Here is a 21406-nt window from a genome sequence, read left to right as displayed (position 1 = left end):
GAAGGGAAGAATCGCGGTTCTACCTTCAGTCTTCTCACCCTCCTATCAGGATCACATGGCTGGTTTGAGAATGTGGTAGCTGCAATAGTGGAGTGCAAGGAGCTGCAAGACATGATTACCAATAGGAATTGTGGGCCATTTTAAGAAAGAGAACTGCATTTCTGGATCAGATCAACCTCAGGCTAATCCTACATTCTTTCTCCCAAGAGCAACCAGCCACATGACTCTCGAAAAACTCTCACAATGCATGATAGTGACAGCCCAGCATCCGGTACATGGCGGCTCCACTTATCTATGAACAGTTGTTAGTGATGCAGCTGTAGAATTGTCTACTTCATATTAAAACCATGAAAGAGAATGGGTGTTGCTAGATGTTGGTGAACTGAATTTATAAGAACAGCCCCGCTGGATCAGGCCATAGGCCCATCTAGTCCAGCTTCCTGTATCTCACAGTGGCCCACCAAATGCCCCAGGGAGCACACCAGATAACAAGAGACCTCATCCTGGTGCCTTCCCTTGCATCTGGCATTCTGACATAGCCCATTTCTAAAATCAGGAGGTTGCACATACACATCATGGCTTGTACCCTGTAATGGATTTTTCCTCCAGAAATTTGTCCAAACCCCTTTTAAAGGCATCTAGGCCAGATGCCATCACCACATCCTGTGGCAAGGAGTTCCACAGACCAACTACACGCTGAGTAAGAAAATATTTTCTTTTGTCTGTCCTAACTCTCCCAACACTCAATTTTAGTGGATGTCCCGTGGTTCTGATGTTATGTGAGAGTCTAAAGAGCATCTCTCTATCTACTCTGTCCTCCCTGTTCATAATTTTGTATGTCTCAATCATGTTCCCCCTCAGGCGCCTCTCTTCTACGCTGAAGAGGCCCAAACGCCATAGCCTTTCCTCATAAGGAAGGTGCCCCAGCCCAATAATCATCTTAGTCGCTCTCTTTTGCACCTTTTCCATTTCCACTATGTCCCTTTTGAGATGTGGCGACCAGAACTGGACACAATACTCCAGGTGTGGCCTTACCATTGATTTGTATAATGGCATTATAATATTAGCCGTTTTGTTCTCAATACCTTTTCTAAAGATCCCAAGCATAGAATTGGCCTTCTTCACTATCACCGTACATTGGGTTGACACTTTCATCGAGCTGTCCACCACCACCACCACAAGATCTCTCTCTTGATCTGTTATACACTGTGCAAAGAAGTGTGATTTGGACTAAAGTGAACCTATTGCAAATCAGAGTTTCATTGTGTGACTTCCCATGTTGGTGGATGAGAAGGAAGGAAAGAAAGAAACAAAAACATTTGAGGATTTTGAACATATGACTCACGAGGATGAGGGCTGAGGCATACAGAAAATAAGATGGGGGAATGCTCTAAAATGTAATGGCTCAGGATCAAATGTTTGGGAAGCCCTGCAAAGAATGTTGTCCTACATTTACCTGCTCATAGAAGTGGTTTTACTTCAGTTTAGGAATTTTTGTGATTCTCACTGATCCTTTTCCCTCTTATACTTTGTAGTTTGCACTTTGGCTTTTGTAAAGTTTCAGTAGATTCTTGGCTCCTTTGGTGTGGTACCAAGTTTCGGTGGCTTGAAAAGAGGTGGAACTGGTGACATTTCTTGAAAAGGAAGTCATTTTCCAATGAATAACCCTGGTCTAACACAGAACCAAACTATGTGCAGTAGGGAGTCTTGGAAGATATGCTGGTCTTCAGACTGGGTCACAAGGTCAACTGAAGCTATATCAGTTGTCAAGTTTGCCTCTGGCTGTTTAATTTGAGTAAAGATAAAGTTTGCATGACTGTAGGTCAGTGATAGGCATCCCAAGCAAGCATCTTGTCATGTGGTAAGCAAAGCTGTCTGATAGTCATAGTTGATTATATTAAACTAATGATATTAAACAAAATGTTCTCCTTTATAAGAAATGCAGCATGCATATGTTATCACTTGAATGCAGCTTTGTTCCCTTTTGTTCAAATTCACAGTACAGTCTTCCTGAACTGAGTGTGAAAATTCAGTTGAGGAGGAAGGAGCCAACTCTAAAACCATATACTCTTTTGACAGAGCTGCAGACAAGATGAACTTGACTTCATCTGCCTCTGGCAAACAGATACTTTTAAAATGGTGTTTCTCTTAAATGTAGCAAGGAGAGAACTGTCCCAATTAATTCCAGCATAGTAACTTTTCCAGGGTTGTTCTTTGGTGTTTCTTCTACATCTTTTCAGAATGTGAGCTCTTTTGTGATAGGCAAGTCTTTTTATTTACTTGGCTGCTAATTTATAAATCTAGTAATTTATTAACCAAGTACTTTGTTGGGAACCAGAGTAGGTTGGCATAGAACTTTGACAGGGAGGGTGTCTAGAGAGGTCTTGATCGCAAAAAAGAGATTTTTTTTTTAAACTGAAACATATTGCCATAAAAAGGGCAGATCCCAGAGGAAGTTGTCCTATAACCATTGGCTAATGTGCATTCATTGCTAGGGTTACACTGTCAGTTCAGCCAGTGTGTTTAAAGCAATTACAGTGTTCATTTAACTACTATCAGATTTGGAAAGAGTTGAACCACTCATGGGTCAGAACGGTTCACAGACTGTACTGGAGACTAGATTTAAAGTCCTGGAAAAACGTCAATTAGTTTAAATTGCTTTTAATAGCCTAGAAGCTTCTGTCTCCCTTGGTTGCAAAACAAGTTCTAAAGCATGAGACCTATCTAAAAGTGATAATTTCAAATATCCTTTCCTTCTCTTTTCATCTGGTCTGGTTTGGGGTTTTTTTTTTCTGTCTGCAGCTTTCTCTCAAATTTTGTGTGGTAAAAATGACTTCATTGCCTGGATTCGTATTGCCATCTGTATTTCCTTGCCAGAAATTTGGGAGTGGATTCCTGGTTTAACCGTGTTTGAAATTCATTTGGGTATTGTGTCTGAAATATATACTGAATCTGCAATCCTTTGTGAAGGATGTGCATGCAGTCCCCTACCCCCTTAGTCATTTCCATTAAAAATCAAGACTGCAAGAAAAATTTCAAGACCCATATCTAGAAGTGTTTGTTTCTGGTGAGTAAGATAGGATTACAGCCTGAGTCTTACTGAATACAGTGGACTTATTTCTAAGTAAGGTAAAGATCACCATTTTCAAATACCTCTGCTTAACAAACAGTAAAAGAGAAAAAACTATCTATGTTAAATATGGAATACTGAGACTATTTAATGTGTTTGTTAAATTGTGCCAGAATTTGTAATTACACTCTGAAAAGAAAATGGGAATAATAAAGTTATACATAATTATGCAAGTTCCAACTCCTTTTAGTTATAATTGATTCACATTCATCTCCCATTAGGTGTGAAATTATTAGGTAACCTGCCTATAGTCCCCAGAGACAGTTAATCAAAGGAAATTCTACATAAGTGTTAATTGGTTTTCAGTATAACTTCTGGATTGTTATACTTGGAGGGCATTATTGTAAAGGGGATGCCATAAATAGCTATTAGATTTTATTTTTGAAACTGAGTTTTAAGAAAAAGTTGATAGTGTGGCTCTGTGTGATTAAATATCTAGGAAATCTTGGTGGTTTAAAATATGTGGTGCAAAGTAGATGCTGCTATTTTATTTTATTTTTTAAAAAGCAGTGCCATGTTTTCTTCATAAGACCAGTGAGATTGCTTGAGCAGAAGAGCAGTTAACTTTTAGAGGAGTTCCTAGTTCTTATACTAAGCCATACCACTTTGTTCTCCCTCTTGAAAATGGCAATAAGTCAACCTAGTGTCAACTATTCAGACCAACCTTTCCTTCTTATTTTTTTATTTCTGTATCAGAAATGCACTTTCCATGTTCTCCTTTTTTTATTCCTAGTTGTCTGTCTGAATGCACCAAATTGCTACCTGTCTGAATGGACTGGAATAGTTTAAGAAAACCTGTCTGTTAGAGGACCTTTAAGCTTACAGGTTTTTTTGTTTGTTTTAGTGGAGATCAGTTTAGGCGAGCAATGGTTTTATTAATCCACTAGAGTGAGAATCTTAGGAAAACTGACTCACTAATTTTTTTTATCTTCTTTCAGGTGGTCAAGACTATTGGTTTGCGTGAAGTGTGGTACTTTGGTCTTCAGTATATAGATAACAAAGGATTCCCAACCTGGTTGAAGCTTGACAAAAAGGTAAATAAAATTTGAGGGTAGCTTTGTTACTGGATTAGAATTCTCAAAAAGATATCTGTTTGGAATAGGGGTGTACACGGCTGCATTTTAATTTTGCAGCTAGACCCATTCTAAAGGTTTGGGGCAGGGAACAATAGTTCATGATAAAACTGTGTTTTCAGCATAGATCACCTAAGTTCAATTAAAAAAATGAGTTGCATACAAAAGCCATCCTAGCCAATTTCATCTTTCAAAACCAACCCTGTCAGAGTTTTTAACTCTTCCAGATGATGGTTGGGCATGAACAAAAAACTCAGCTGGATCTGCGACCCATATTTTTTGTAAGTCCTTGCTACCCAAATAGCTCTGTCAGTTAGCATTAACAGAGCACAATTGGTTGATATTGATCCACAAATATGGATATGTCATCCACAAGGATGACAAGGAGTCATTTGAGGCTCTACATTTGTTTGTTTGTTTGTTTTACAGTATTACATTATACTCTTATTACACCTTTCCTACATCATGAAACCCAAGGCAGCTTACATAGGGGGTCTCTGGAGGTCACCTATCCCAGCAGTAAGCAGGCCTTCACCTTCAGCAAGGTGGCTGCATTGTATTGCCCTCAGAGTACTTTGGATTGTGCCTGGCAGACCTTGGGGAGCCAGCTACACAGGTGTTCATTTAAGTAAACCTTCAGCACTTAGTACTGGAACTTTCATTCAAGAAAGACTGTACAATTAAAGATCTTCAGTGCTCTGGTGATTAATGACCTGGCAAACAGAGTGCTTAATTTCTGTGCATGAATACTGAGAATCGGAACTGCTTGTACAGAGTCTAGTCCCAGCATGTCTTTGCCTACTCCAAATAGCTAACTATTGTTCATTTTTCAATTAGCGGAACTTCTCAGTGTACACTGCTTAATCTTCTAAAGGCTTCACAAGACTAGCTGCCAGGGCTGCTTAGAATGGGCTGTTCTCATAGATGAATTATAGTGTGGAGACTAGTCTAGACATACATCTTGTTCTGCAGGTTTCAGGGTTGTTGTTGTTTTTTTACTAGGCTAAGCCTGTGTGTATTCAGCTATGGATGGTCTCTATTCCAGTTTATGGTGTCTGTTTATAGTTGATACTATGGTGAAAAATGATATGAAAGCATTGTACTTTTAACACAAAGGAAACAACACTATAATAATTACTACACTGGCATCCCACAATTCTGTTATGGGAATCTTATTTGAAAAATTATCTTTCCTTTGCTCTCTGTACAAGCGTAAATAATACTAATATATGCTAGGAATACTGATGAGCCAGGAATCATTAACCCTGCACTACTCAATAAGCAAACATGATTGAAAGCGAGAGCTCGCCATCTCATCAGATATATAACTCATCTGAACAATTGCTATACTTGTGATACCATTATGCTTGAATAAGAAAAAAACAAACCTTGGGCAGAAGCAGTATTTCAAAATACAGGCATACACCTGTATCTGCAGGGGATCCATTTCAGGGACTCTCTGAGAATATGGGGAACCCTGTCTCTGCAGCCCCCCACGTGCCCATTAAAGTTATTTAAATGCTTACCCTAGCGAAAATGTTTTTTCTTTACAGGGATGCTAAAAGCATTACAAGACTAGATTGAAGTTAACAGAAAGTGGTTAACTTCCACTTCCTGTTAACCTCAGCCTAGTCTATTCAAGTGTTCAGGCTGCCAGGAGGCAGTCTGTGTCGCTATAAGCTTGTATGCTTATAGCGACCCTGTAAAGGAAGAACATTTTTGCAGGTGTTAAGTATTTAAATAACATTAATGGGCACATGTGGGGGTCACGGTGGACCCCCAAATCCTCAATACAGGGGTCTGCCTGTATAGCACAGTGGCAGAGAGCAGGGAGCAGACTTGGCACTTGGAAAAGAAGCTTTATGATTATCACAGTTAAGGCTGTAATTGGAAGCACTCTTCCAAGATATGTAACTAGTGCCCATAAAGCGTTCAGCAACCTTAATGGTTGAATCACTGAATCCTTAGTTTAGCTAATCATGACTAATTTAACTTGGGATTCAACCCAAAATGTCTAAAGAGCTAGAGAAAGGTAAATCTAGCATCCATATCAGTTATTTGAATCTTTTTCTGGATAGGATAAATCGTATGCTGAAATGCAATCCTTTTTTAAAATATATACGAGGTGTATATAAGGTGGAGAACTTTGCCTTTTATAATGGGAGAGGATCAATGGTTAGAATTTCCAAACTGAATCTGAGTTGTAGGAGAGAATAGCTTATTCATACTATGAATTCCATTGCGTTCAACAAGCTGCTTATCTGTTGCTTCTCTCTTTACTTATTCCCCCCCCCCCCCAATTTCAGGTTTCTGCTCAAGACGTCAAGAAAGAGAGCCCTCTGCAGTTCAAATTTCGTGCCAAGTTTTTCCCGGAAGATGTAGCCGAGGAACTGATCCAGGACATCACACAAAAACTGTTCTTTCTTCAGGTGAAGGATGGAATCCTTAGTGATGAGATCTATTGCCCACCTGAAACTGCAGTTCTCCTTGGGTCTTATGCTGTACAAGCTAAATTTGGAGACTACAACAAAGAAGCGCACAAGGCTGGATATCTTCATACTGAACACTTAATTCCTCAACGGTGAGAACTTTTTAAATGCAGAAATTAAGTGAACTGGTTATTCTGGGAATTCAAGGACCTTTCTATAAAACTGAGTTTGTAAAGTTTTAAAGCAGAGTTTTCAGCCATGGTGCTCAAGACCCATTTAAGAACACCAGAGTGCCATTGCTAACTTCCTTTCATTTGCATTTTCCCCCCTCAAATGTAGCCAACATAACTGGAACAGAACAAGTAGATATGCTGCAGGTCCTGTGTGATTTAGAACAATTTGAGACACTAGACAGGAAGTGTCTGTTGCTAACATGATATTTTCATTGATGAATGTCCAGTGATTAACATGTTAACTAGTAAGTAGATGCAGTGGAAGGGTGGGAATTGGTTCTCTTACGTCAATCATATGCTAGGAAGCATTATTTTATCATTGGCATCTCCATCAGTTACGTTATTATCAATTAAGTTATTGTTATTCCTCCACCCAGTTCAGTTTTCAACCCTTTAAAAGCATGAACTACTATTAAAGAATAATAAAGCCTGATAGTTCAATCCGTTTGGGTGACTTTGTGTTTGGCCTTGATGGCATTTCTCTGCATCCATGTGGTCTAGAAATTTGTAGTGGTTTTTTCTTTAAGTTCATTGGCAGTTTTTCTTTAGTCATTCCCTCTATCCCTCCCTAATCAAAAGCTAGAGCAGTTGGTATCTTCTTGGAACAGGTGGATACAAAGTTGATGTGAGAGTAAAGTTGCTTCTTGGTTTATTGCTCATGCACAGGAATCTTCCCAATTTCATTCTCTGAAGCATTAATTATCTTTGTGTTTTTCTCTGTTCTCCATCTCTATTCATTTTGAAGTAAAAATTGCAGATGCCACAATAAAGTGTGCAACTTCTGTAACCAGGATTTTGCAAACTTGCGTTACTGTTTAAAATTGCCTAATATAGTTTAATTGCCAGTATGGGATTCACAGCCCAGTACTGTGGATCCCAGCACCCTCGGTTCCAGCAGTGCTAAAATGGCAACCACTGGATCCTGTGGGCACTGAGATCTCCTGAAGAGATGTCCAGCAGTAAGGGAGCATTTGCTTCCTTTCTTTAGGTAGACAGTAGCTTGCAGCGATGGGTCTTCTCAGCTCTGTGAGCCCATGTTGGAGCAGGCTCCCCGGGCGGGGAGGGACGATAGGATATGTTGGCAGAGCCTGCCACCATCCCTGCCTCCTCCTTGGGCTCAGTCCTCCACTCCCTCCATCCTGTCCCACCCACTCCCTGCCCCCCCCACTCCAAAAATACAGACAGCTGGCCGGCTATGCTCCCGGCACCAAGACACAGCACCAACTGGTACTCCCACCTCCCCCAGTGTCATAAGCATGCCTTATGGCACATTTACAACACCTAGCACTGGAGTTCAGCACCAACACTGGAGGCCCATAGAATCGGGCCCTCAGTTTGTGTCATTTGAAGCTTTTTAGTGTAAAATTCATAAGGACTTGTAAGGAGATATATTTGTGGAGATAACCCTATATCCCTGTGGAATTCTGATATGGTGCTAGCTCACTTTAAATTGTATTTGTTTTCATTAAAAGACTGGTGTGTAGGAACTTGTTCACTGAGAATTTTAAACAAAAAGAGGATGTGGTTGCCATCTCTTAGATACAGTTTTGTTCAAACTAGCCCTTGTTTTTAGCTTGCTAGTGAAGGATTCTGTGTGCTGTGCCCCCAAAGTAAAAACATAATCCTTTTAACTGCTGCAAGCAAGCGTGCCTAGAAGAACTATAAATCTCATGTATTTCTTTTTATCTCTCTGTTAGTGTCATGGACCAACATAAACTCTCTAGAGAACAGTGGGAAGAACGGATCCAGGTGTGGCATGCTGAACATGATGGAATGCTTAAGTGAGTTATGGTGTTGCACTCGGCTGCCTTTTTTAGCTCATCAGTATTCTTAAAAACTTTTTAAAGTTGTTTAAGATTTTTGTGTTTTTAAAAAAATTAGGTCTGTAGATGGTTCTATAACATTTGGTCCTCACATTCTCTACTCGTTTCAGTAACTGAGTCCTAGCTCCTAGAAGGGAGTTGGGACCAAGAAACTTCAGCACACTAAAAGGCTGTTACTTGCTTGGAGCTATCTTGTCTGAATTCATTATAAAGAATGGATAGGATGATGGATAAGACACAGGGAAATCCCAGTGCTGGCACACTGTGTGGTTGAAACTTGGCCTAATTGGCTGTGCTTGCTGAAATGACCTTGAAAGTACAGGGAGACAAAGGTTAGCAAACTTGGAAATTGGACAAGAAACAAATAAAATGGTAGCTATTTTGTAGCAAGGTGATATCTGCATGTTTTTTTATTAAGCCCTTCCTGCTGCTTCAATCACTCACTGAGTATTCCCCAAAACATGAAAATTCTCTTCTGGCAATCTTGAAGAGAAAACATTTGCTATCCTTTCCTAATTGAGTTCTTTGCTGCTATCCAGAGAGAGTGCGATGCTGGAATACCTGAAGATTGCCCAGGACCTTGAGATGTATGGAATCAACTACTTTGAAATCAAGAATAAGAAAGGGACTGATCTCTGGCTGGGGGTTGATGCACTTGGGCTGAACATTTATGAGAAGGAGGACAAGTAAGTTGAGATTCTAATTTTTCTTGTGAGACTAAAGGGTTGGCACTGGTGCCAAGAATTTCTCATTATCTCTCCTCTTTGCATTTTTATTGTAGTCTTATCAGTGCAAGTCACCTTGGCTTTGAAAATAACTGCTGAATGCAGTTGTGTTGGAACACACATGGCTCCAAACTGATTTCTTTGCCTATCTCCAAACTATATCCTATTTTCCCTTTAAGCTTATGTACCAGCATGTTGGAGGCCTGTTTCTTCTGAAGGACAGACAGGGGTCACATGAAATTTTTTTTATTATGGTGGAAAATGTTACTCCATATATCAGATGCTATTGATAAGGTTAGAAGAAATTTCAGAGGCCTTTAGTTCAATCTTCAGTGCCAAAACTTTGCACAAAGACCAGATTGTCTTTTGCCCATCCCTGGTAAATGCTTATTGGATGTAAGATCTGAGATTGAAGAAGCAAGAGGTTAGGCTGAAGAGTTGTGCAGAACAGGGTCTCTATACAACAAACCTCTGAGTTTTCTAAATGGCAGCTTCTCAATCTCTGTCCTGCTAGGGCTGTTGATCGCAATGCAGTTTGGCAAACTGAATTAACTTGCAGTCCTCTCAGATCTCCAGAAGAGAATGGGAGTTAGGGCTGGCCTACACAACAGAATTGATTTGTGGAACAGCTTTAAATCTTTTTGTCACGTTGTCTCCATGCTGGGTGTTATTGATGTGTCCCAGTTCGTAGCTGGCATAGTTGTGGTTAACCTGGAAGCTAATTAGGTTGACAACTCTGGTGTACATATGTTTGCAGTTGATCCTTTACAATAGGGAACTATAAGATCTCTAATTATGGAGGTGGGCAAACACCAGATTGGGAATTAGGAGTAGGAGAGGGAGTGTACTGTAGTAAGAACAGAATCTAACAAGAAACTGTTCCTGTTCACATGCATGATTTCTGAGTTTCAGAAAGGAGTGCCGGGTCAGGTTGAAGAGAAGAATTTAGCAGAGTACACTTGGCAAATAGCCTTCTGCATTTCAATTCAAACCCTCAGCAGAATAAAAGATATACTTTACTAATCCAGTATGGAGTGTCCCCTGAAAATTGGTCATACAAATAGCACATTTGGAAATTTGCTTTCAGGATAACACCAGCTGCAAAGAAAAAAAAATTATTCCTTATTTCTGTTTGGAAATAACAAACAGTATGAAAATAGTACAGCTGCAAAAGTAATGGACTCAATAATTGTGATAATTTACAAAAAATTACAAGGGGATAAAATACCACAGGGCAACTGACCTCATTAAGATTGAGGAATACAGCAAGTCTTCACTTAAAGTTGTCGATAAGTTCTTGGAAACTGCAATGTTAAGCAAAACAACTTATAATGGAACCAATTTTAATGTAGGCTAATGGATATATGTAAACAAGAGTTACATTCCTACAGCATATTTTGGTCACAAAAATATCACCAAACTTCTAAATAAAGACCCAAAACACTTATAATACTAAACACTGAAATAAATGTGAGCTTTCTGGGCCAGAGAGAACACGCACAGGGATGGATTTTTTCTCAACAACTTTACAACAACATTTATTTACTTACTTACTTTATTTATATCCCACCTTTCTCCTCAAAGGGACTCAAGGTAGCTTACAACAATGATTAAAACACAATTAAAAACAAGATAAACATATTGAGTCCCTTCGGGGAGAAAGGCGGGGTAAAAATAAAGTATAATAATAATAATAATAAATAGTAATTTCAAACAAACATCTTAAAAAAAGAGCAAACAGCAACAGTTTATAAAAAGACCCAAACCTGTAACCAATATTAAAAGGTATTTTAAAAAAATTATGTTAGAAAGGTCAGGAACTCAGAAGTTCAAAATGACTTTGAACAAAACAACTTTAGCTGAGGACTTGCTGTACATGCACTACAGAGTTGTCAAAAGCAGAAATCAGTTTTGTCCATTTTATTCCAACTTCTCTCTGTTAATTTGATCCCACTATCTGGGTAAGAATTGCTTTATCGTTTGTGCCCATTGCAAAACTATAAGCCATGTAACCATACGAAACAGGAGAAAGGAATGTGCAAATAGTCTGCGAGGGCTGCAAAGAAGAGAGGCTAATTTCTTGGATTGCTTTTAATAGAAATTGTATTGAGGCTCTTGCTGAGACCAGAGTAAAATTTTTCTTTTTCTTTTTGGCAATGCTAATGCATGCCATCACCAAGAAAACAAGGAGTGTCACTCTTAAGTATTGCATGAGTGAAACTACTTCTAGTTTCTTGAATGACAAGCCTCTTTGTGCAACCATAGTCACACAAACAGGTTTTACAAGCTGCAGAAAGGAGGCTTTTGCTTCTCAAGGAAACTCGGGAGGGGGAGAAGCATGCTCAGCAAACTGAATATTGAAACATGTCATGTGGATTATATTCTTCACAATTGTCCGAAGTTTTTTTTTTCCACTCCTTTCTCTTTATAGAGTTAGATTTGTCAAGCTGCTTAGGTTAAATGAAACTGGGATAAACAAACAGCCCAATCCTAACAGACTTTCCAGCACCAATGCAGCCCTGAGAACAAATGTTCCTTTACCATGAAAACAAATTCTACCCCTTCTGCACCTAATTACAATGCCAATATTTGAAAATCTGTGTGTAGGGATTATTACTTAGCACTAATAGAAACCATCTCATGCGTGTTGACATCGCCTTTGATTATAAAACAAAACTCTGTATTCCCAGATTGACCCCTAAAATTGGCTTCCCTTGGAGTGAGATCCGAAACATCTCTTTCAATGACAAGAAGTTTGTTATAAAACCAATTGACAAGAAAGCACCGGTGAGTATAACTGATTCCTGCTAAATTGAGTCTGTTAACCATACCAATAGTCATTATTTTTGATATTTAAAGTTACATTGTGAATCTCCCCTCCTGCACATGGATGTTAGATTCTTGGTTAAAGTATCAGCAAAAGAGACTGAGAATGAAAAATAAAATTAGCAGTATAGAAGACTATCATCAACTGTGTTCTCTAAAACACCTTGGAAATATTATTTCTGACCTTTATATTTAATATACATGCTTGAGGGACTGCAAAAGTGATGCCTTAGTATTGCTTCCAAGCAACAGTCCAGTTTTGTTTTTTGAAGAAGATATTTTCCCCCAAGACTTCTAAGTAACTTATCCCTCAGGCCAGATGCTCTACTCCTGACAACTTGTATCTGTGAATTGTGTGTTTGAAAAATCTGATACTTATGAGCAAGTGTTCTGGATGTGTCTTGTAGAGGGACGTTAGTGGCTGACGGCAGTGGTCCAGAAGCAGGACTATTAAATGAAGCTGCAAGCTCTGATTGCCTTCCATTGTGGAATAATACAAAATGCCTGTATTTTGTATTTGAGAAATCTGTTTGGATAGTGACTGTGAATCATCAAGGTCCAGAACATTTCCTACTTTCTCATGCATACATAAGCTGCCTATGTTGTACTTCTCAATATGAGAAGTTCTTTGTCATATCAGTTGAACGATACGCAAAATATTTGAATTTTAGGCTCTGTTTTTTTTTCCCCCACTGTACTTTTGCAGCCTGGAATGCATGCTTGTAGGAAGCTGTTTAGGGGAGTGGTTGTGTTGAAAAAATTAAGGCTTCCAAAATTAATACTTTTGAGCTGTTGTATTAAACATTCATGGACAGTTGGGGAAAAAGAACTGAGCTCCTTACAATTAAACATAGGGTGCAATCCTAACCCCTTATGTCAGTGCTTTCCAGCACTGGCATAGCAGTGCCAATGGGGCATGTACTGTGACCTGCATTTGGGTGTCACTCACAGAGGCCTCCTCAAAGTAAGGGAAAGTTTGTCCTCTTACCTTGGAGCTGCATTGCCCTTATGTCAGCCCAATGCTGGAAAGCATTGACATAAGGGGTTAGGATTGCGCCCATAGTTATTGTTAATATGTTACTACGTGTTTTCAGTTACCAAGAACAAAGCACTTAGAGATATGTCTTATGAAAGCTTTAAGACTAAAAAAGAATGCTTATAAGAAGCCCAGATGTATCTAAGTTTAGCCTGTGTTTGCTTACCTTTCTCTACCAGGACTTTGTGTTTTATGCTCCTCGTCTAAGGATTAACAAGAGAATCCTGCAGCTGTGCATGGGGAATCATGAGCTGTACATGCGCCGTAGGAAACCTGACACCATTGAGGTCCAACAAATGAAAGCCCAGGCCCGTGAAGATAAGCACCAAAAGCAGCTAGAGAGGTGAGAGAGGAAATCCACAGTGTGATGCAGCTGCAGAGAAGGCTAACACAATTTTTGCCTGCATTGGTAGAACCATAACTTCTATGTGGCAAGTAGTGATTCCACTGTACTCCATGTTGGTCAGACCTCATCTGGTGTACTTCGTCCAATCCTGGGCACCTTTGTTTCTCTCACAGCATGTATATCTGCACACACACCCTTGCTAAGCAGAGACTCAAAAGGATAAGTATTCAAAGGACTAGTCAGATTTCTCAAATGTGGAAGGTGAGGGCATTTTTGGGAAACTAGTAGTGTTGACAAAAGTGTGCTAAACTTGAGCATCTAGATTAGCGACTCTTATATTCTGGTCCCCATTTTTCATAAGTTATTAATGATTATATTTAAGGGGAAGTTAGTAACAGTAAGGCAGGGTTTAATGAAAAGAACACTTTTATTTCCAAAATCAAGTTTACCAATTCCCACCCACCCCCCAATGGTTGGCTGCTGCTTGTGCCAGCATGAGTTGTCCAATCATAGCAACTATCTTCAAGGAGAAACCCTCTGCTGATACCTGAAAGGTGCTGGATCACATAAGGCTAAGAGGCGTTGCATTTTCAACACAGCATCTCTTTTCGTCAAAAAGAAATTCCATGTGAATGAGTTTCATTCGCAGCTTGATAAGATTGCCATCCTTTGAGATAAGGCTGGATATATTTGTATAAAAATTGACAACCAAATGGTTTTTAATTCAGCACACTTTTTCATTTAAAAATGGTTGCCACCAGTTTCCCCAGAATGCCTTTTCTGAGTTTTCTAGAAACCGTTTCATTTCTGACCAATCTGCATTTGATCCCACCAGTTATCTGCAATGCTGGGTATTCCCGAATGGTTTGTGCCAAAAATATATATATATATTTTCAGATCTCTTACCCATGGATTAGTTTGCATATTAGTATAGCAATAAAGCACACAGAGTTTCTGTTCATTTCGCAGACCTTGCCCCATACATTTGGCTCACCACCAGCTTGCCATTAACTGTGCAACAAATGTTGCATTACAGAGTTTGCCTATCACTTTTCTCCCATCCCAACAGAAAACTGAGTGGTGAAAACATGTATGGTGAATCCTTCTTACATTGTCATGCATAGATGGGGAAGGGCTTATAGAAGTGAATATAATCTGGTAAGAAGCTGAGTTTCCTCATCCTGGCTTGCATGTTGCCTCTCCTAAATGTCTTCCTTTATGTCAATGTTTTAAAGCCTCTGAAACTTAATGGTTTTCCTTCCCTGAATCACTGGCACCATATGTATTACTGCAGGTTCAGAGATGTGCTTGGCTGTTGTGCTTTGAGCATTCCTTTGTCCTAGGCATCATACATCATACATACAGCAGAAAATCTCAAGAGATCCAAGTGCTTTTCCTCCCAATGTTGACCTAATGAGGCAGGTGTCTCCAAGGTTTTAAAACCAATTTTATTTTTAAATCCTAATAGACAACAACTAGAAAATGAAAAGAAGAAGAGGGAAACAATTGAGAAGGAGAAAGAGCAGATGTTAAGGGAGAAAGAAGAGCTGATGGTGAGACTGCAAGAATATGAACTGAAGACCCAGAAAGCTGAAAAAGGTACAATTTGCATTCATTCTCCAGGAAATGGGAGCCTAAGGGCACAATCCTAACCAGGTCTACTCAGAAGTCCTATTTTGTTCTGTGGGGCTTACTCTCAGGAAAGTGTGGTTACGATTGCAGCCTAAGTTTCTCTACACACACACCCCCTCAGTTCAGCATAGAAGTTTGTTTACAGTATCTTTTACATTATTCTGATTAACAGAAATATGCATACTGAGATCTTTTACAGATAGCTTTAACCACTAACACATGAGATTTTAATACCACAGTCTTAATTTTAGCCTTTGAATTAGTTAAGGTCGATACATACTTGCATACAAAATGTGACTGACATTACTACTTCAGTGGAATGAATTAGCCAGGCAGTTTTATCAAGAAGTTTTTTAGCTTTGCAACCAAGCAGCCAAAAAAGGGTAATACTTTTTAAACAGTATCTCTTGCTCACAATAATTATACACAGAAGAGAAAGATCTGTCAACCACTACCATAAAAAATCCAACATGATGTTCAATAATAAACTAAACTGTTCCAAGGATATCTGTCCAATTCAGTTGATAGGACAATTTCACATTGATAAAGAGATTTTTCAGCTGGTGGTGGTGGTTCGGTTTCCTCAGCAAGGCAGCAGTGAAATGTGTGGATCTTATTAATACAGGTTATTCCTCGTTATCCAGTGATTTGGCTCACCACTAATACTGGGTTTTACATTTAAATGCCTTGTAACAAGGGAAAAAGCTCCAAAATCCAATTTCTTTCCTTAGTGCTGTTAAACCACACTGGTTACAAGCTTCTTAGGGTTAAAGATAGCTTCAAAGACCCACTTCCAGGTTTCTTGTTCCTCCGTTGTTGCCCCAGAATGCATCACTATAAACCAGGGGTGTCAAACTCATTTCATACAGCGGGCCAAAGTTAGCATTCAGGGCTCCAGCTGAGGGCCGGAAGTGATGTCATTAAGCAGAAAGTGACATCATTAAGCAACTGATGGCCAGAAATCAGACCCTGTTCTCATATAGAAACTCATTAACTGCAAATGACAGAAGAGAAAGTACGCAAATCTTGATCATATTTCAAGATTTGGGAATGCCCAATTTTCATGTGGGCTGCCATTTCAGCTGTAACACCTCAGCAACTGAGAGCCTGAGGGCTGGATAAAAACCTTCTGGGGGCCGCATCTGGCCTCCAGGCCTTATGTTTGACTCCCCTGCTATAGACTCTATACTGCATTCAGCCATAATTCCATTAGATTCCATTATTAACCCCATCTAGTGGCTGAATGTGGTTTAGCATCTATACCAATGCATTCTGGGGCAACAATGAATGGGCAAGAAACTTGGAAGTACATCTTTAAAGACATTTTTCCGTTGATTTGATATCCACATTTTTTTTAACCCACTGAGAGTTCTGGAACAGAATGCCAGTGGACAACGAGGCACGACCTGAAGTTTTATCCCTTTGGTTCATAATTTCCTATGGCAGCCAGCAACAAAAATATGTATCTTAACAATGTGAATGAATTCTAGAAGTAACATCCCTTTAACCTGTACCATGCTAATGCTTTCAAATCCACAACTTTTCTGCAATCTTGTCAAAGACATAATATTTTGACTTTGCTTCAAAGAGATTGGACTGTGTCTTGAAAGACAGGTAATGACACTTGGCAAGCAAGCTTCTCTATTTGTGTCATACATAGTAGGCAGACATGGAGTTGGGTTAGTCTGTTCTGCAAAAAGGTTTATTGTGTGTGCCTTGCTTTCTTTCTAGAACTCTCAGACCAAATCTGTAAAGCCAAGCAGCTTGAGGATGAAAGGAAAAGAGCTCAGGAAGAAGCTGAGCGCCTGGAAAATGAGCGTTTAAGTGCTCTGCAAGCCAAAGAAGAGCTAGAGAGGCAAGCTGCTGACCAGATGAAGAGCCAGGAGCAGCTGGTATGAATCTAAAGCATAAGTTTAGAAATGTAGAGAAATCCTAGCAAATAAGTTGGCTGAATGCTACAGTGTGAGGCAGTAGGAAGCTGTTGGTAAAACTAGTGCAAACCCTATAGTAGTACAATTGTGACACCAGATGTATTCTAATAAACTTAAGTGGGCTGGGAGAGCTCACTGGTAGGGGATTTCAGGAGCTTGTGCTTATGAATGTTGATTTTAAGAATGTAAAGAAAAAAGTTAAAATTCTCTTCAAATAGGCTACAGAGCTTGCAGAATACACTGCCAGGATTGCACTTCTGGAAGAGGCAAGGAAACGCAAAGAGAATGAGGTGGAAGAGTGGCAACACAGGGTAAGTTTGACATTTTTGTGGCGCTGTGTACTTGCCAGCTAGGCCTTCACAGTTGCATTACTTGGATTATTTCAGTACCATTACTCGGAGACTATAGACTATGCAATTCCATAGAATTGTAGTTTTTGCTGTTACTGCAACCTTCACACTGAAGGACTGTGTGAATTCAGGTTACAAATGGTCATTGTGCACAGATATGGTCCCTGACTAGGGAGTTGGTAGGTGGGGCTGAAGTACTTATTGGCCCAACTAAGGCTGCAATCATAACCACACTTGAGAGTAAGCCCACTGAACAAAATAGGACTGACTTCTGAGGAGACCTGGTCAGGATTGTGCCCTAAGTCATATTTTCATACTAACCAGTAGCCACTCTCCAGGGTTTGATATGGGGGGGGGTCCCTCCCAGCCCTCTCTGGGAGTGCCAGGACTTGGACCTGGACCTTCTGCCTGCAACTGCAGAGCACATGCTCTACCACTGGTCTGTGGCCCTTCCCTGTTCATTCACAGCACTTCTTAGAAAACACTAACATTCTGCTAACTTGGCAAGTGTCTTGTAATTCCTTGTACAGAAAAGAATACACTGTAGAATATCCTGCTTTGGCAAATAATCCACCATTAGTTTGATAAGCTCTTGTTTTTTCCTACTAGAGAGTACATGATTCTGGTATTTTAGCATAAGTACATTACAGGGATTTGCTTTCTGGTTCCACTAGGCTAAGGAAGCTCAAGAAGATCTTGTGAAAACAAAAGAAGAGCTACATTTGGTGATGACTGCTCCACCTCCTCCACCCCCACCCGTGTACGAGCCAGTGAACTATCACGTCCATGATAACCTTCAGGATGAAGGAATAGAATCTTCTGGCTACAGCGCAGAATTCTCAAGTGAAGGCATATTGGATGATCGCAATGAAGAGGAGCGTATTACTGAAGCAGAAAAGAATGAGCGTGTGCAAAGGCAGTTGAAGGTAAGGGTGTCTTCTGAAAATGGCAACTCATTCACGAGGTATTGCAGATGTGTGGTTGCCTGACCTGGTCTTTCCAGCAGTTAATGCATTGGATAGTACTCGTATTAATGGACCTGGGAGTTCTCAGGCTGCTATAGTAGTCTCTGGCATGTTTCTGCTTCATACGTTACTGCTTTGTAGGTTACTAGGCAGTAGGCCTAATGAATGGTGCCCATCCCTTCCCCAATCCAGGCATCTGTTGGAACTGAAGAATAGGATGATGCATCAAGTTTAAAAGGGAAGTTGAAGAAGAAAGCAGCAACTGAGGGATGGAATTTGTATTGCTGATTGGCGATTGTGGTGATCCTGCTGCTCTGGATGTTGGCTTATTGGGCTCTGCTGTGTTCCTGTTGCTGAAGCCAGCCATAACATGGCTAGTGACATTTGAGATTGGTAGTGGCATTTCCTACCAATTCAAGTGTAGAAGCCCGACTCTGCCAAACATTGATACCAGGCCTGGCACATCTAGATTATTGAATTGGTTTCAGACCTGCCTAATGATAGCTTCCACAAAAGAGGTACCAGGAACTGTTCTGTGAATGGACTAAGTAGCTCTACAGCTCTGTGCACCTCTCATAAATTGGCAGGATTTTTTAATCTGGGCATTTGTATGTCGCTTTCAAAACTATTGTAGTTTGTGGAGATTACAGAGCATTTACTGATATATTGGAGCTGTCCTGAAACCTGTGTGAGTCGGGACAAATCATGCTTGGGCAACCCTCATACATCATAACTGCTGCTGAGAATTACAAGTGCTGCATCATTTGTGTGTGAAGTGGTTCCCCTGTGATTCAGACCCAGATATATGGTAGCTACTTCATGGAGATGACCTACCTGTTGCAGTGGTGCCCATCTGGTTGGTTTGTTCAGTGGTAGCCATGATGGTTCAGGATTGTGTGCTGCTGGCCATTAAATATCAGTGTATTCAGATTTTCAAAGTGCCAAAATAGTATTCTTTTGCTCCTTTTCCAAAGAGTTCAGGTAGAGAAACTATTAGTTTACACTTAAAGAGAATTAGACCCACTGAACCTCCAGCTTATTGTTGCCTTGCTACTTTTTCCTCTGACTTTGAAAAAGCTTAATGCAGAGTATATTCAAGGGAGTTGGAACTGTGCTTTCAAGAGTTTCAGATTGGACAAATTTATATGCTTATACTTTTATGTAACCCTTTTTTAAAAGAAAATATACCTTTTGTCCAATTTGTCTCTTTGGGGAGCAGAATATGGAAGTCTTTTCTTTGGTGTGTCTTGACAGATTGGAAAGGGGAACTGAGAATAATAGGGGCAGGAGAACAGAATTGGAGGGCCATGAAGAAGGTTGGAAATTCCTTCCAGCCCCAACCATTCTAAAAATGGCACCTTTCTACATCTTCTTGGGCTTTTGTATAAGCTAGAAACCTGATCCTCTCTTCTCCTTGCTCCTCATGAAACTCCCACGTTGAACTCCATTTTCTCTTTGTACACTGAGTATTTGTACCCTCATTGTAATACTGTGTGTTAATATTGTAGACGCTGACTGATGAACTAGCCCAGGCCAGAGATGACAATAAGAAGACCCAAAATGACGTCATTCACACAGAGAATATGCGGCAAGGACGTGACAAGTACAAGACACTGAGGCAAATTCGACAAGGAAACACTAAGCAGAGAATCGATGAGTTCGAGGCTATGTAAATATCCCAATGAGGCAAGACCGGGAAGGCAGATCTTGAATGCTGACTTTTTCTGGAGGGTCACTGAACAGTCATACCAAAAAAAGTCCCCAAACTCTATCAGATGCTACCTGAACCTAGCTAATATAACCATCAACTTTAATGAGTGTACAGGGATTGCTGCAGTCCAGTCTTGGTGAATAAGTTCACATTTGGTCATATTCTGGTGCCAAACGGCCTTTCAGAAATGCTTCTTGCCCCCATTTTAATAGTGTGTTGGATGTTACATTACTTGCACCTCCCACCTTGGTGTAGGTGTGTCTAAACTGAACAAAATATTGGACCTACCATTAGAGATTTTGCCATGTTCCTTGACCGCCACACGTAAGGTCTGTAAAAGATTATCAGGACCTACACCTATTCCCCTCCCCCCATATGCTTGTTACTGTAGCAGAAATGTCATGGCAGAGTCATAGAAACTTCTTAAGTATAAGTCAGAGGAAATGTTAATTGCACTGTTGAATTGGAGAAATTCCCAGTGATCACTTGAAAGAAATGCTTTACAGGCACATGCAGATGCTCTTCTTGCATAAGAGATAGGCAGAAATATTGTTGGCCTTCAATATTATTGAAGTGTGGTACTCCAGCTTAACCAATCAGTTGTAGTGTAGTATTTATATATATATATCTATATTAAAGATGTAAGTGACAAATATGAATTGCAATTGTAGTCTAAAAAGGGAGGATAAAAGTTTTTTTGCTTTGTATATTTTGTTACCTCTTTCAGATTTAATATTAAAAGAATAACATGTAAAAAAAAAAAAAACTATAGCTTGTGCTGCAAGACAATTTAGGAAACTGATTATGATCTAAAAAACATTTGTAAAGATGATTTTTTTACTTTAAAAAATTGTGATACATGCCTACGATTCAGTATATACAATTTCACTGTACCTATTTTTTCTAACAAATTTTCTAATTTTTTAAAAATGATGATAGTTTCAGACTCCAACCATGAAGGGACTTCGTTAGCTTGTTATTTTCACTATTAAAGAGTGGTTCTTTGGATTTCCTCCACCTCCAAAAAGATCCCATCTCAGGCTTTGGAAATTGGCTAGAATATCAGAATACAGTATGCTGTTTGCTCTCCTCCATATACAACTCCCTATGCTGCTTTGTAACCATAAAGATAAACCTTTGTATCAAAGTGGTGCGGGATTTGTGTTTGTACAATTAACCCACAAATAAAAAATTTG

The 21406-nt window shown here is 39.7% G+C and overlaps 1 protein-coding gene across 1 annotated transcript in view; it reads left to right on the top strand.

Annotated features, from left to right (window-relative positions):
- EZR (ezrin) overlaps positions 1-21406 on the top strand; it is a 41898-nt gene extending 20492 nt beyond the window's left edge. The window contains exons 4-14 of the mRNA XM_066611335.1: positions 4069-4164; positions 6510-6784; positions 8563-8646; positions 9228-9374; positions 12104-12200; positions 13455-13618; positions 15090-15220; positions 16985-17145; positions 17403-17495; positions 18209-18460; positions 20008-21406. Of these exons, the coding sequence (XP_066467432.1) occupies positions 4069-4164; positions 6510-6784; positions 8563-8646; positions 9228-9374; positions 12104-12200; positions 13455-13618; positions 15090-15220; positions 16985-17145; positions 17403-17495; positions 18209-18460; positions 20008-20172 (1665 nt within the window). The 3' untranslated portion in view covers positions 20173-21406. The remainder of the gene's footprint in view (positions 1-4068; positions 4165-6509; positions 6785-8562; positions 8647-9227; positions 9375-12103; positions 12201-13454; positions 13619-15089; positions 15221-16984; positions 17146-17402; positions 17496-18208; positions 18461-20007) is intronic.

Source organism: Tiliqua scincoides, chromosome 1, assembly GCF_035046505.1.
Source record: "Tiliqua scincoides isolate rTilSci1 chromosome 1, rTilSci1.hap2, whole genome shotgun sequence".
Lineage (NCBI taxonomy): Eukaryota > Metazoa > Chordata > Lepidosauria > Squamata > Scincidae > Tiliqua > Tiliqua scincoides.
This window is presented reverse-complemented; position numbering and strand designations above follow the sequence as displayed.